Below are 14,218 nucleotides of genomic sequence, written 5' to 3' on the forward strand. Positions count from 1 at the left end.
TATGCACCCCAATGTTCATAGCAGCAATGTCCACAATAGCCAAACTGTGGAAAGAGCTGGGATGCCCTTCAACAGATGAATGGATAAAGAAGATGTGGTCCATCTATACAATGGAATATTACTCAGCCATCAGAAAGGATGAATACCCAACTTTTACATCAACATGGATGGGACTGGAGGAGATTACGCTAAGCGAAATAAGTCAAGCAGAGAAAGTCAATTATCATATGGTTTCCCTTATTTGTGGAACATAAGGAATAGCATGGAGGACATTAGGAGAAGGAAGGGAAAAGTGAAGGGGGGGAAATCGGAGGGAGAGATGAACCATGAGAGACTATGGACTCTGAGAAACAAACTGAGGGTTCTAGAGGGGAGGGGAGTGGGGGGATGGGTTAGCCCAGTGATGGGTATTAAGGAGGGCACGTACTGCGTGGAGCACTGGGTGTTATATGAAAACAATGGATCATGGATTACCATATCAAAAACTAATGATGTATTGTATGGTGAGTAACATAATAAAATTTAAAAGAGTTAAAGAAAAAGAATATATGTAATTTATATGTAACATATGTAGCATAATAATACAGTAAACATTTCTGGAATCACCACCCAAATCTAGAACTAGACCATTTCTATTTGCATCTACCTATGTGTTTCTCCCATATCCACCCCTTCTGCTGAGGTAATTACATCTTTCCATGTACTTCTTTGCTTTGATCTAAATGTTCCTTCACATATGTATGTATGCCTAAAAATATAGAGTTTTGTTTTGTATGTTTGTTAACTTTACAAAAATATTTTTATGCTGAGACTTGCTTTTTTCACTCAACATTGTTTTCAAGATTTATTCATGTCATTTTATGATACTGTAGTTTATTCATTTTCAGTGCTATATAAATTCCACTTTGAGAACATACCACATTTATTCATTTTCCTTTTGGATGGACTTTGGATTGTTTCCAATTTTTTGCTATTATGATCTGTACTACTACGCACATTTTGGCTTGTTTCTTGGTGCATATGTGCAAGAGTTCATTTAGGATGTGTATTGGGTAGTAGAAATGCTGGATTATATGAGAAATAAATGTTCAGTTTTACCAGATAAGACAAGATTGTTTTCTAGTGGTTATAGCACTGGGTGTTATACTCAACTAATGAATCATTGAACACTACATCAGAAACTAATGATGTACTATATGCTGGTTAACTGACCATAATAATAATAAAAAAAAGTGGTTATAGCAATTCCCACTCATCAGGAACAAATAAAAGTTGCTACTGATCCACATCTTTTTTTGTCCATGATATATGTTTCCTTTACTGTGAAATGACTGTCCATATTTTTCACCCATTTTTTCCCCCTTCTGGCTTATATGTCTTTTCATTTTTGATTTGTTGGTCTTTGCATACCTATATACTCTTCCTTTGCCTATGTGTTATGAAAACGTCTCCTCTAAATTCATGTCTTATCTTTTTCACTTTATTGAGGTATAATTGATACATAATAAACTGCACATATGTGAAGTGCATGATTTAATATGTTTTGAAGTATGTATATATTAATGAAACTGTTAGCACAATCAAGGTAGTAAACATATCCACTGCTCCTTAAAGTTTCCTCCTGTCTCTTGGTAATCCCTCCCACTCACCCCTTCCTGCAGTCCTTCCCCACTTCATTCCTCAGCAACCACTGATTTTTTTTTTCTGTCAGTGTAGAATTAATTTGCATTTTCTAGAATTTTTATAATGTATTATAAAACATGAACTCACTTTTGTCTGTTTTTTTTCACTTGATGTAATTATTTTGAGATCATCCATGTTGTGTGTTCCAATAGTTTGTTCCTCTTTATTACTGAGTTGTATTCTTTTGTATGGATATGCCAAATGTGTTTATTCATTCATCTATTAATGGACATTTGGATTGTTTCCAGACTTGACATTTCATAGCGACATATATATTTTCTTTTCTCTTAGATAATGCCTAGAACATGAATAGTTGGATTATACATTAGTTGTATGCTTAACTTCTTAAGAAACTGAAAAAACTGTTTTTCAAAGTGGTTGTATCATTTTTCATTTTCAGTATCAGAGTATGAGAGTTCCATTTCTTTCACATCCCTATCAGTGCCTGGTATGATCACTGTTTTTAATTTTAGCCATTCTAATAAATATGTAGAGGTATCTCATTGTGGTTTTGATTTTTCATTTCCCTAGTGACTAATGATGCTAAATATCTTTTCATGTGTTTATTTGCCATCTATTATTTTTTTCAGTGAAGTTCCTGTTCAAATCTTTTGGCCATTTTTCTATTGGATTGTTTGGTTTCATATGTGTTTTGAGAGTTCTTTATATATTCTAGATACAAGTTTTTTTAAATCATATATATGATTTGCAAATGAACAATTCTATGTTCGTAGTTATTTTCTCTCAAAATTTTGAAGTTGTTATTCTACTGTTGTCTGGCTTCAATTATTGCTTTTGAGAAGTCTGATTAGTCTTTTCTCTTTGACTGCTTTCATGATCTTTGCTTTGTCTTTGGTATTCTGCAATTTTATTATGGTATGTTCATAGCTTTTATTTATTCTCTTTCATATAAGCTGCTATTTTCAGTATCTGAATTCATATTTTCATAAGTTCTAAAAATTTTATATCCATTATCTCTTTAAATATCACTTGTTATTTATTCTATTTTCTCCTTGAAGACATCTATTAGAAAAATATTGGACTTATCCATCCTGTACATAGTCAATTAATACTTTCATATATTCTATTTAACCTTCTCTTATGATGAATTCTGGCTAATTTCTTTGGGAATATTTCCCAGTTTTACTTTGTTTAATCTGCTGTTTAACCCATCCACTGAATTTTTAACTTTAAATAATTATACATTTTTCTAACATTTTATTATGAAAGTTTTCAAACAGCAAAATTATAAGAATACTACAGTGAGTATCTGTACACCTACCACATAGATTTTATCATTAGCATTTTATTATATTTGTTATATATTATATCAATCCATGCCTCTAGCCATCCATTAATCTATTTTTAAAGAATTATATTTTTAATTTTTAGAAGTTACATTTGTTTCTTCTCATTTTGCTTGTTCACTCTTACTAGGTCTTGTTATTTGCTCAGCTTTGTGAGTATGGCCATCAACACTTTACATAGTTTTTTTTTGTTCTATATCAGAAAAGTCCAAAACCAATAATAACTGGGCATGTAACCTACTGTTTGTTGTTGCTGCTAAATTTCATTTATATTGACATGCCTTTCTGTTGGTTTGTGATCTTGATTATGAGCTCTTTTCTTGATCCTCATCTATGAGAGTCCTGCCGCTTTGAGATTTCCTATAGAAAATATTTTCTTTTGCTGCTGCCAGTAGCAAATAGGGAGCCACCATCATAGAATTACTTCAGAATCCCTTGAGGATCTTGGCTCAGTGAGGAAGTTCAGGGCCAGCTTCCTTACCTTTACTTACTGATATGAGGCTCTGTATGCTGATAGTAATAATTCTGCCATAGGTGTGTGTTCTCAGAACAACCCCATCCCTTTTGTATGTCAACTACCATTAATCCAACCTCCCAGCTGATCTGATTTCAGCTCAGGTTTTTTTTTGTGTGTGTGTATATGTGAAAAATCATTCTTGGAGACCTACCCCATCTGCTGCAACATCAGTAATATTTCAAAGTGCCTAGTTAATCTGAAGAGCACTTAGTCAGCCATAGTGTCAGAAGCAGATGTCATCAAAAACACTTTTTTCATATATTAGAAAGTTGCAAAATGTAACTTTGTGTGATAATTTTTAGTCCCATTTACATTCTAAATCTGAAAATGGATTTATGAAAGCATTCATTTTGGGGCCCTTTGGGCAGGTTTCTAATAGTGATTATGTAATACCTTTTATTTATTTATTTTAAAAAGATTTTATTTATTTTTTTGAGAGATAGAGTGTGTGCATATGAGCTGGGGGTAGGGGCAGAGGAAGAGGGAGAAGCAGACTCCCCACTGAGCAGGGAGCCCAATATGATGGGGGCTCAATTCAGGACCCTGAAATCATGACCTGAAGTGAAGTCAGAAACTTAACTGACTGAGCCACCCAGATGCCTGTATGTAATGCCTTTTAAAAAGGCAATTAAAGGGACACCTGGGTGGCTCAATCAGTTAAGCATCAGCCTTTGGCTCAGGTCATGATCCCAGGATCCTGGGATGGAGTTCGGCATTGGGCTCCTTGCTCAGCAGGGAGCCTGCTTCTCCCTCTCCCTCTGCCTGCTGCTCCCCCTGCTTGTGGCCCTCTCTCTCTCTGACACATAAATAAATAAAATCTTTTAAAAAATAAAAAGGCAATTAAAAATAACTTTTATTTTGGAGTAGTTTTAATGCTTACAGAATAGTTGCAAAGATAGTACAGAGAGCTCCAATGTATCCCAGACTCTCTTTCTCCTATTGTTAACATCTTAGATTTACTGTGGCAACTAATAACAAATATTGATACATTATTATGAAATTAAGTCCATACTTTTTAGCTAATGTCCTTTTTCTGTTCCAGGATCCCGTCTAGGTTACCATATTACATTTATTTCTCGTGTCTCCTTGGGCTCTTCTAGACTGTGACAATTTCTCAGACTTTCCTCATTTTTTATTATCTTGACAGTTTACAGAGTACTGGTAAAGTTTTTTTGTCGACTGTTCCTCAACTAGGATTTTTCTGTCTTTCTCATGATTAGATTAGGGTTATGAGTTTTGGGGAGGAACACCACAGAGGTAAAGTGCCATTCTCATTACTTCTATAGGTTGCTTGCTATCAGCCTGACTCTTCAATGATAATGTTGGTCTTGATCACTTGATTGAGTTAGTGTTTATTGGGGTTCACCTCTGTAAAGTTACTCTTGTTTTCCCCCTTTTAACCAACTGAGCCACCCAGGCACCCCTTGTTTTCCCCCTTTTAATACTATATTCTTTGGAAGGAAGTCAGTATGCACAGCTCACACTTAAGGGGTGGAAAGTTATGCTTCATCTCCTTGAGAACAGTATCTAAATAAATTACTTGGAACTCTTCATCAAGGGAGATTGTCTATTTACATATCTACATACATTTATTCCTTCATTTATTCATACATGTATGCATATACCAGTATAGATTCATGGGTATTTATTTTATACTTTGGGTTATAAGCCAATACTACTGGCCATCTTTGTCTGCTCCTTCTTATAACTCTTATATTGTTTTGACATGCCCCCATTGTAGCAGGGTTTTTTTGGGGGGGGTAGTGTTTTCTCATTTATGGGTATTGCAAGATACTCTAAGCTCATCTTACTGTTTTTCCTGCTTCAGTAATAGAGTCAACCATTTTCTCAAGAAGCCCTGATACCTTTTATTCAAGCCATGATCTAGGCTCCAGGTGTGCTTGTTGCTATTGGATTGTTTTTCCTGCTAGGCCCTCTCAGCCTACAAATACATGACAAAGCTAGGAAACATATACATACATCATCATTTTTATTTCTATTCATAGTTTTCTATATCCATCTCACTCCTAACCCTTCTTCCTTTCCTCCTCTTCCTTCTTCACTTCCTTCCTTCCACCCTCCCTCCCTTCCTTTAAAAATGTTTGAATTCATATAGATAGTGCCAATCCTAATCCAGTACCACTTTATTTATTCATTATTCTTTACCAATTGTTGGAGAATGCAAAATAGAGGCCAAAATCTGGATATTAATTGTGTTCATTCTTACTGGGGCTTCATTAATTCTAGGTCCTTTCAGCATACCAAGTAAGAAAATATATGTGTGTGTATTAACCTGTGTACATACAGATCTATAAATATTTCTATACGTATCCATTTGTACCCATATTAAGCTAAACAGGAGTTTATAGTGGTGTCTCAAAATATAACCCAAAATCATAGGGATCATTCTAGTGCCCTCCTCTCACCTGTCCCCACCTACTTGTTTGTAAACTCCTACTCCAATAGTGAGAAACCTGGTTCCCACCATCTACCATCCATTTAATTGTTGAATTCTAATATATATGTACAGTGGTTCCAAAGTTGCTAACTTTCACTCATCATGGGAAACAAATTTGTTGACTAAAGAATAGAGTAGGATTCTTTTGTAATAATTCCTTTGTCTTTGGTTTTATGGTTTCTACTCATTTTCAGGATACTACCTTTTTCTCCTACTGCCTTCAGGGAGGTTATTTCACACATTTGTAATACAGTTAGATTCTTTTGTCACAGTCTGTGTTTCATCTTAGGATTCCTTGACCTCCTAAATGTTTTTTTTTAATTTTCATACATTAAGGTTTACTCTCTGTGCTGTAAAGTTCTATGGGCTTTAACAAATGCTTCATATTAGGTGTCCACCAATGCAGTATCACTACAGAATATTTTCATCACCCTGTGCTTTACCTATTTAATCCTTTTCCCCACCCCCAGTACCTTTAGTGATCACTGATCATTTTACTGTCTTTTTAGTTTTGCTTTTTCTAAAATATTATACAAATGGAATCATATAATATGTAGCTTTTTTAGACCAGATGTTTAAACTTAACATTTAAGATTCATCTGTTTTTACATGGATTGATAGCTCATTCCTCCTTATTGCTGAATATGGACTTACTACAACTTGTTTATTCAATGATTGAAGGACATCTTGGTTGTTTCCAGTTTTTGCAATTACAAATAAAGAATTCTCATGCAGATAAAAATGCAATTTTCAAGATTTCCTTATTTTTGTTATTTTTCTTTGGGGTCACATGTATGTAGTTCTTTTAGTCAGAAAAATTTTTCATATATACATACATGCAGAAGCTATTTATGTGATGGTACATGACATTTGATCCTTCCCTTACATTTTTTCACAGATATTCAAGAATTTTATGAGGTGACGTTGCTAAATTCTCAAAAAAGTTGTGATCAGAAGATAGAAGAAGCCAATCAAGTTGCACAGAAATGGGAGAAGACATCCCTTCTTGCTCCATGCCATGATAACCTTCAAAAACCTGCAGAGGTATATACTGAAACATCTAAAAGAACTGAATAATATTATGACACATATGACAGTAAAGTGGTCACAGTCACAGTAGTAGTAATCATTACTGACAGATAGCAACAATAATAATATAAATGTAGTTATACTATACTATATGCAATATTTACATATAATTGTCCAGATTTTGCCAAGAGACAAAAAGGCATGGGAAGATATGATTCTTCACATTGTACAAGTGAGTTCTGTTATGAATATTGTGATAGTCTGAGTTGACTCAAGTCTAAGGCATTCTGGAATTTCAGAACATGGTTCCAGATGCAATATGGGAAGGAGATGGGATTGGAAAGTGTGGTCTGTAGCTGTCATCTCCATAGTAGGGCCATATATCTTAGGGTGTTTTAAAATGACCCATTAGGTTTAGAAGCAAAATAATAGAACTTCCATTTATACTTTTTATCATATTCTTTATATTTTTAAAAATTTTGGATAAGTTATATAGTATATTAACAGTAATACATACACATTTAAAAATAAATATAAGGCTAGTAGAGTTCTGTGTTCAAATGGTTTTTATATATAGGATAATGAGGTCAAAATTTTGGAGGGTACTGTTGGAATCAACAGAGTAAGGCAAGTTGAGGAATGTTTCAGTTCATAACAGGATTAATATGGAGGCGGGGCAGATCAATGATATTTTTAAGTGGCATTCAATACTTGGAAGGCAGGTAGTAGTACACACACACACACACACACTGTCAAGACTGTGTAGTGAAGCTGACTTGGAAGCTACATGGAATCCTAATCAATGGCACTTTGCTGAATCTTTGGACTGTTAAGATTGAGGCCTATGATATGCTTTCTATCCTGCTCAGAATTGATTTAAAAAATGGAAGAGATTAAGAGATTAAGTCTGATGATTACCTTACTTATTTGAAGAAAAAGTTAATAATTGTTAATTGATACCACTATATAAAGTTTATAAATACTGAAAGTATTAAAAATCTTAATTTCAGATACCTATAATCATTTTGACTTTTTAAGTCTTTTCTTCTGTAGAAATATATGCACATGAAATTTGTACAACAGAATATATGGTGTTTTTTATGAGTTTTATATTTAATACTATACTAATAATATTTTCCTATATTATGGGAAATATTTTAAAGGCTATATAATAGTCCATCATTTGGAATTTACTTAAATAGTTCTCCATTCAATATTTAGGCTATTTCCAGTTCTCAGCTATGAATAATGCTATAATAGATATCTGTGTATATCAACCATTGTGTGTTTTCTGATGAAACTACTGCGTTCAAAGACATTGACATTTGTAAGTCTCTTGATATAAATTGTCAAAGTGCTTTGCAGAAAGATACTACCAGCAGTGTTTGAAAGTCATTATCTATACCCTCAGTAGTATTAATTATTTAAAATGTTAATCAAATTAATAGATAAAATTTGTTACTTAATGCTTTAGATTTCAGTTATTATTCATTATTGAGACTGAACTGTTTTGTTTTACCCTTTTCTTATTGTAGCATAGTTGACACATGATGTTACAGTAGTTTCAAGTGTACAACATAATGATTTGACAACTCTATACATTATGCTATGCACCCAAGTATAGCTATTATCTGTCACCATACAGCTCTATTACAATACCATTGACTATATTCCCTATACTATACCTTTCATCACCTTGCTTTTTCATTCTATAACTGGAAACGTATACCTTCCACTACCCTTTACCCATTTTGCCCATCCCCCAACCCCTGCCCCTCTGGAAACCACAGTTCACTATTTATGGGTCTTTTTTTTTTTTTAATAGTTATTGGGTATTTATATTTCTTTAAGTTTTTATTTAAATTCCAGTTAGTTAACATGCAGTATAATATTAGTGTCAGGTGTGCAATATAGTGACTCAACACTTCGTACAATACCCAGTGCTCAACAAGTGCACTCCTTCTCTCCATTACTTATTTAACACCCTCCCCCGACCTACCTCTCTGATAACCATCAGTTTGTTCTCTATAGTTTAGTTTATTTCTTGGTTTGCCTTTTCCCTCTTTTTTTTTTTCACTTTGCTCATTTGTTTTGTTTCTTAAATTCCAAACATGAGTGAAATCATATGGTATATTTCTTTCTCTGATTTATTTCACCCAGCACTCTCTAGCTCTACCCATATCATTATGAATGGCAAGATTTCATTTTTTTTTTATGGCTGATTAATATCCCATGGCATGTGTGTGTGTGTGCGTGTGTGTGTACCACATCTTCCTAATCCATTCGTCAGTTGATGGAAACTTGAGCTGTTTCCATAATTTGGCTATTGTAGATAATGCTGCTACAAACATTGGTGTGCATGAATCTCTTTGAATATGTATTTTTGTATTCTTTGGGTAAATACCTAGGAGTGCAATTGCTGGATCACAGGGTAGTTCTATTTTTAACTTTTTGAGGAATCTCAATATTGTTTTCCGGAGTGGCTGCACCAGTTTGCATTATTTTGATGAAGTCCAGTAGTTTATTTTTGCTTTTGTTTCCCTTGCTTCAGGAGATATATCTAGAAAGAAGTTGCTACCACTGATGTCAAAGAGGTTACTGCCTGTGTTCTCCTCTAGGAATTTTTACAGTTTCAGGTCTCACATTTAGATCTTTAATCCATTTGGAATTTATTTTTGTGTATGGTATAAGAAAGTGGTCCAGTTTCATGCTTTTCCCTGTTGCTGTCCAGTTTTCCCAGCATCATTTCTTGAAGAGACTATCTTTTTTCCATTAAATATTCTTTCCTACATTGTCAAAGATTAATTTACCATATAGTTTTGGGTTCATTTCTCAGTTTTCTTTTCTGTTCCATTGATCTTTGTGTCTATATTTGAGCTAGTGCCATACTGTTTTGATCACTACAGCTTTGTAATATAACTTGAAGTCTGAGATTGTGATGCCTCCAGCTTTGCTTTTCTTTTTCAAGGTTGCTTTGGCTATTTGGGGTTTTTGTATCCCCTACAAATTTTAGGATTGTTTGTTCTAGCTCTGTGAAAAATGCTGTTGATATTTTGATAGAAATTGCATTAAATGTATAGATTACTTTTAGTATAGACATTTTAACAGTATTGTTCTTCCAGTCCATGAGCATGGGATGTCTTTCCATTTCTTTGTGTGATCTTCAATTACTTTCAGCAGTGCTTAATAGTTTGCAGAGTATGGCCTTTTACCTCTTTGGTTAAGTTTATTCCTAGGTATGTTATGGTTTTTGGTGCAATTGTAAATAGGATTGATTCTTTGATTTGTTTCTGCTGCTTCATTATTCATGTATAGAAATGCAACAGATTTCTGTATGTTGATTTTGTATCCTATGGCTTTACTAAATTCGTGTATCAGTTCCAGCATTTTTTTTGGTCGAGGTTTTGGGTTTTCTATAAAGAGTATCATGTCATCTGCAAATAGTGAAAGTTTGACTGCTTCCTTGCTGATTTGGATGCCATTTATTTCTTTCTGTTGTCTGATTGTTGTGGCTAGGTCTTGCAGTACTATGGTAAATGACAGTGGTGAGAGTGGATATCTCTGTGTTGTTTCTGACTTTAGAGGAAAAGCTCTTAGATTTTCCCCATTGAGGATGATGTTAGCTGTCGGTATTTCATATAAGGCTTTTTTTATGTTGAGGTATGTTCCCCCTACTTTGTTGAGGGTTTTTATCATGAATGGATGCTCTATTTTGTCATATGCTTTTTATGCAACTATTGAAATGATCATATGGTTCTCATCCTTTCTTTTATTAATATGGTGTATTACATTGATTGATTACAAATATTGAACCACCTTGGAGCCCAGGAACAAATCCCATTTAATCATGGTAAATGATTCTTTTAAAGTACTGATGGATACAATATGCTAGTACTTTATTGAGAATTTTTGTGTTCATGTTCATCAGGGATATTGGCCTGTAGTTCTCTTTTTTGGTGGAGTCTTTGTCTGGTTTTGGTATCAGGGTAATGCTGCCCTCATATAATAAATAGGGAAGTTTCCCTTCCATTTCTATTTTTTGGAAAAGTTTGGGGAGAATAGCTAGTAACTCTTTTTTTAAATGTTTGGTAGAATTTACCTGTGAGGCCATCTGGCCCTGGACTTTTGTTTGTTGGGAGCTCTTTTGATTACTGAATCAATTTCTCTGCTTGTTATTGGTCTGTTCAAGTTTTCTATTTATTCCTGGGTCAGTTTTGGTAGTTTATGTTTCTAGGAATTTATCCATTTCTTCCAGGTTGTCCAACCTCTTGGCACATAGTTTTTCATAATATACTCATAATTGTTTGTATTTCTGTGGTATTGATTGTTATTTCTCCTCTCTCATTTCTGATTTTATTTATTTAGGTCCTTTCTCATTTCTTTTTGATAAGTCTATCAGTTTTATTAATTTTTTCAAAGAACCAGCTCCTCATTTCATTGATCTGTTCTATTGTTTTTTAATTTCTATATCATTTATTTCTGCTCTCATCTTTATTATGGCCTCCCTTCTGCTGGCTTTAGGTTTTATTCATTGTTCTTTTTCTGTCTCCCTTAGGTGTAAGATTAGATTGTTTATTTGAGATTTTTCTGGCTTCTTGAGGTAGACCTGTATTGCAATAAGTTTACCTCTTAGGATCACTTTTGCTGCATCCCAAAGACTTGGGACCATTGAATATTCATTTTCATTTCTTTCCATATACTGTTTTTTACTTCTTCTTTGATTTCCTGGTTGACCCATTCATTCTTTAGTAGCATGTTGTGTAATCTCCATGTAGTTGTGGTCTTTCCAGATTTTTTTCTTGTGGTTGACTTCAAATTTCTTAGCATTATGGTTAGAAAAGATGCATGGTATGATCTCGATCTTTTTGTATTTGTTGAGGCCTTATTTGTGACCTAATATGTGATCTATTCTGGAGAATGTTCCATGTGCACTTTGAAAGAATTTATATTCTGCTGTTTAGGATGGAATGTTCTGAATGTATCTGTTAAGTCCACCTGGTCCAGTGTGTCATTCAAAGCTATTGTTTCCTCACTGATTTTCTGTTTAGATGATCGTGTCCATTGATGTTAGTGGGTGTTAAAATCCCCTAATATTATTGTATTATTATCAGTGAGTCTCTTTATGTTTCTTATTAATTGTTTTATATATTTGGGTGCTCCCATGTTGGGTGCATAAATATTTACAATTGTTTTATCTTCTTGTTGGATTATCCCCTTTATGATTATATAATTCTCTTTTTTTGTCTTTTTTTATAGTCTGGTTTGTCCAATGTAAGTATTGCTACTCTAGCTTTATTTTTTATATCCATTTGCAAATGTTTCTCTTCCCCCTCACTTTCAATCTGCAGGGGTCTTTAGGTCTAAAATGAATCTCTAGTACATAGCATATAGATGGGTCTTTTTTTTTTTTTTAATCCGTTCTGACACTCTGTGTTTTTTGATTGGAGCATTTAGTCCATTTACATTCAAAGTAATTATTGATAGATATGTATTTATTGCCATTTTATTACTTGTTTTGTCATTGTTTCTGGAGATTTTCTCTGATCGTTTCTTGTTTTTGTCACTTTTGTTCTCTCCCCTGCATTTAAAGAGTCCCCTTTAATATTTCTTGCAAGGCTAGTTTAGTGGTCATAAACTCCTTTGCTATTTGTTTGTCTGAGAAACTCTTTATCTCTCCTTTATTCTCAGTGATAGCCTTGATGGATAGAGTATGCTTGGCTATAGATTTTTCCCAGTCAACACTTAGAATGTATCATATACTGCCTTCTGGTTTGCCATGTTTCTGTTGAGAAATCAGCTAGCTTTATGGGTTTTCCCTTGTAAGTTAAGGACTTTTTTTTTTTTTTAGTTTTTGATGTGATCCATTGTTTTCGTATAACACCCAGTACTCCATGCAGTACATGCCATCCTTAATACCCATCACCAGGCTAACCCATCCCCCCACCTCCCTCCCCTCTAAAACCCTGTTTGTTTCTCAGAGTCCATAGTCTCTCATAGCTCATCTCTCCCTCCGATTCCCCACCCCTTCATTTTCCCCTTCCTTCTCCTAATGTCCTCCATGCTATTTCTTATGTTCCACAAATAAGGGAAACCATATGATAATTGACTTTCTCTGCTTGACTTATTTCGCTTAGCATAATCTCCTCCAGTCCCATCCATGTTGATGTAAAAGTTGGGTATTCATCCTTTCTGATGACTGAGTAATATTCCATTGTATAGATGGACCACAACTTCTTTATCCATTCATCTGTTGAGGGGCATCTCAGCTCTTTCCACAGTTTGGCTATTGCGGACATTGCTGCTATGAACATTGGGGTGCATATGGCCCTTCTTTTCACTACATCTGTGTCTTTGGGGTAAATACCCAGGAGTGCAATTGCTGGGTCATAGGGTAGCTCTATTTTTAATTTTTTGAGGGACCGCCACAGTGTTTTCCAAAGTGGCTGTACCATCTTGCATTCCCACCAACAGTGTAAGAGGGTTCCCCTTTCTCCACAACCTCTCCAACATTTGTTGTTTCTTTCCCTGTCCATTTTCGCCATTCTAACTGGTGTAAGGTGGTATCTCAGTGTGGTTTTGATTTGAATTTCCCTGATAGCTAATGATGATGAACATTTTTTCATGTGTCTGTTAGCCATTTGTATGTCTTCTTCAGAGAAGTGTCTTTTCATGTCTTCTGCTCATTTTTTGACTTGATTATTGGTTTTTTGGGTGTTGAGTTTGAGAAGTTCTTTATAGATCTTGGATACCAGCCCTTTATCTGTAGTGTCATTTGCAAATATCTTTGCCCATTCTGTGGGTTACCTCTTTGTTTTATTGACTGTTTCCTTTGCTGTGCAGAGCTTTTTATCTTGATGAAGTCCCAAAAGTTCATTTTTGCTTTTGTTTCACTAGCTTTTGGAGATGTATCTTGAAAGAAGTTGCTGTGGCCAATGTCAAAAAGGTTACTGCCTATGTTCTCCTTCTAGGATTTTGATGGATTCCTGTCTCACATTGAAGTCTTTCATCCATTCTGAGTTTACCTTTGTATATGGTGTTAGAGAATGGTCGAGTTTCATTCTTCTCCATGTGGCTGTCCAATTTTCCCAGCACCATTTATTGAAGAGACTGTCTTTTTTCCGTTGCATATTTTTTCCTGCTTTGTCAAAGATTATTTGACAATCGAGTTGAGGGTCCATATCTGGGCTCTCCATTCTGTTCCATTGGTCTATATGTCTGTTTTTG

General features: G+C 34.5%; 1 protein-coding gene across 1 annotated transcript in view; it reads left to right on the plus strand.

The window, feature by feature from the left end:
* Window positions 1-14,218, plus strand: part of LOC129046364 (disks large 1 tumor suppressor protein-like) — a 562,187-nt gene that overhangs the window by 340,167 nt on the left and 207,802 nt on the right. Inside the window, exon 3 of the mRNA XM_064575848.1 lies at window positions 6,864-7,009. Coding sequence (XP_064431918.1) covers window positions 6,864-7,009 — 146 coding nt within the window. The remainder of the gene's footprint in view (window positions 1-6,863; window positions 7,010-14,218) is intronic.

This window comes from Mirounga angustirostris, unplaced genomic scaffold (assembly GCF_029215605.1).
Source record: "Mirounga angustirostris isolate CCGP_5_RB_7025 unplaced genomic scaffold, mMirAng1.0.hap1 SCAF_13, whole genome shotgun sequence".
In the NCBI taxonomy this organism is placed as follows: domain Eukaryota; kingdom Metazoa; phylum Chordata; class Mammalia; order Carnivora; family Phocidae; genus Mirounga; species Mirounga angustirostris.